This window comes from Apaloderma vittatum, unplaced genomic scaffold (assembly GCF_000703405.1).
Source record: "Apaloderma vittatum isolate BGI_N311 unplaced genomic scaffold, ASM70340v1 scaffold38001, whole genome shotgun sequence".
NCBI classification, from domain to species: Eukaryota; Metazoa; Chordata; class Aves; order Trogoniformes; family Trogonidae; genus Apaloderma; species Apaloderma vittatum.
The window spans coordinates 3,807-5,773 of NW_009698069.1; the positions used below are offsets into that span (position 1 = coordinate 3,807).

Consider the following 1,967-nt stretch of genomic DNA (forward strand, 5'->3'; position numbering starts at 1 on the left):
GGGCGTTCTGGTCGCCGCAACACACGGTGGCACTGGGCTTCTGCTTTTCGTCGTTCGAGGTGCACAGATCTTAGGAAACAGAAACGTCAACATGAACGGTAGGAGATGCTGCAAGAAATGCACATAAGCAGCTCCATAAACTTTCTTTCCAATGATTACCAATTTTCTTTTTTAAAGTTTTCTCACCTCAAAACCCCTTCAGCTCATAAATCACAAGAATTTTAACAACCGACCTACTGGAAAGCTCAATTTCAAGATTTCTTCAGGTGTTTTCTTCTTACAAATGGGCTAAAAGTTCCTCTCGTTTCACATCACGGCAACTCAGCAGGACCATGAGAGCAGGCATGGGTGGACGTCTCCACGCTCATGTTCCTAAGAGCTGGCACAACCCTCCACAGAGCGCGTGCCAGGTACCCTCGCACCAAGCAGCCACGTTTTTCACCGTTTCCAATGCCCAACGTGCACAAAAAGATCTGAGGGGCTGAAGTATTTTAACCAAAACCCCAAATCAGAACGAGAAAACTTGCTGCCAAACCCACTCCCACTCACTTCTGTCCCTGAGCACGAGCGTCTTCTTCTCCCGCTTGCCGCTCTCGCGCACTTTGCTCCGGGTGACGGGCACGCCGTGCTCGGCGGGGTGGCGAGGGTTGTGCGGTGCTGCTGAGGAGTGGGGGAGCGGCGCAGGGGCGGCTGCACCCCCAGACACTGGAAGTCTGACATGGTCGTACCTGTGAAAGGAGAAAGATGAAAGAAGTTGCAAATATTTAAAGAAAATAAAACCAAAGAGCTACTTTTTTCCTTTTTTTTTTTTTTTTAAAGGATCATTCCCATGAGTCGACTGAACCTGTCTCTTTCGAAGCCGGACTAAAAGGTTTCTCAGTCTCAGAAACTGGATGCCTCTCAAAGCACGCCTCTATGTTCTTCTCCAGGGACAGCCAGCACAGCTCAAGGAACATTATTCATACGCGAATTAAATTAGATCCTCATCACCCCTTCACACAAACAAAAGGTTTGCTGGTGTTTCTCAGAGAAGCAACGTCAAAACAGCGAGCGGGAAGGAGCCTGTCAAGAATAAAAATCTCAGCAAATATCAGAGTTCGGGTTTTGACTAGTATTGAGGCAAGGGTAGGGTTTAGTTTTATGTCGAACTGTATTTTTCAATCACAGAGTCCTTGTCTTGAAATACTTGTAATTTCAAATTAAAAGGAAGGTGTGGACTGAGTAGGAGAAATGAGAGGTGATTTCAAACAGGAATCTGGAGGTAGAGGAAAGAGGTTGTTTAGAAAAACACCAGCATTGCCTCCGTAGAGTAACATTCCACAGGCCCATTTTTTCCTTCATTAGACCATATCCCTGACCAAGTATGTGTAAATTTTTACACCTCTTCTTTTAATTACCACTGTACGTGCTAGGAAAACATTTTTTAAAAAGATTTAAAGAAAAGCAAGTGCTTTCCTAGGGGAAAAGAACCTGTCAACTTTCAAGTGCTTTATTCTGTAGAATTTTCCAGCTGCCACGTTTCAGGTTTTCTCCCCAGACCTACGGGAGCATGACAGAATAAGGCTTTGCTCTAAGACAGAACTAGAATTCCTCAAAACTGTGCACTAGGACCTGCGGAAGGGCTGCATCGGGAGACACGAACGAAGCACTGCTGACACACGTCCTGCTGCCAGCCACGGGACCATGGGGAAAGCAAAACGGCCACACACCATCCCATGTGAAGTTACAGGCTCTGGTTTTCACACCCGACTGTAGCAGGACCCTTCAGACACGTGAAGCCTAAAGATTAACTTCTGCAGACGAGAATTGCTGCTAAAGTCAAGATCCATTAGCTGGTTTTGTTGCTAGGAGAAAACGCTCCTATTTAAAATGGCTGGACTAGGTGATGTTTCGAGGTCCCTTCCAACCCCTATCATTCCGTGATTCTGTGAATATATTCAGTTTGGGGCTCCCCAGTTCCAGAGAGA

The 1,967-nt window shown here is 46.3% G+C and overlaps 1 protein-coding gene across 1 annotated transcript in view; it reads right to left on the reverse strand.

Moving 5' to 3' along the window:
* The window catches only part of MKRN2 (makorin ring finger protein 2), a gene marked incomplete at both ends in the record, with an annotated part of 3,477 nt that extends 2,749 nt beyond the window's left edge, over nucleotides 1-728 (reverse strand). The window contains 2 exons of the mRNA XM_009877867.1: nucleotides 26-69; nucleotides 550-728. Of these exons, the coding sequence (XP_009876169.1) occupies nucleotides 26-69; nucleotides 550-728 (223 nt within the window). The remainder of the gene's footprint in view (nucleotides 1-25; nucleotides 70-549) is intronic.
* Between the last annotated feature and the right edge of the window lie 1,239 nt (nucleotides 729-1,967).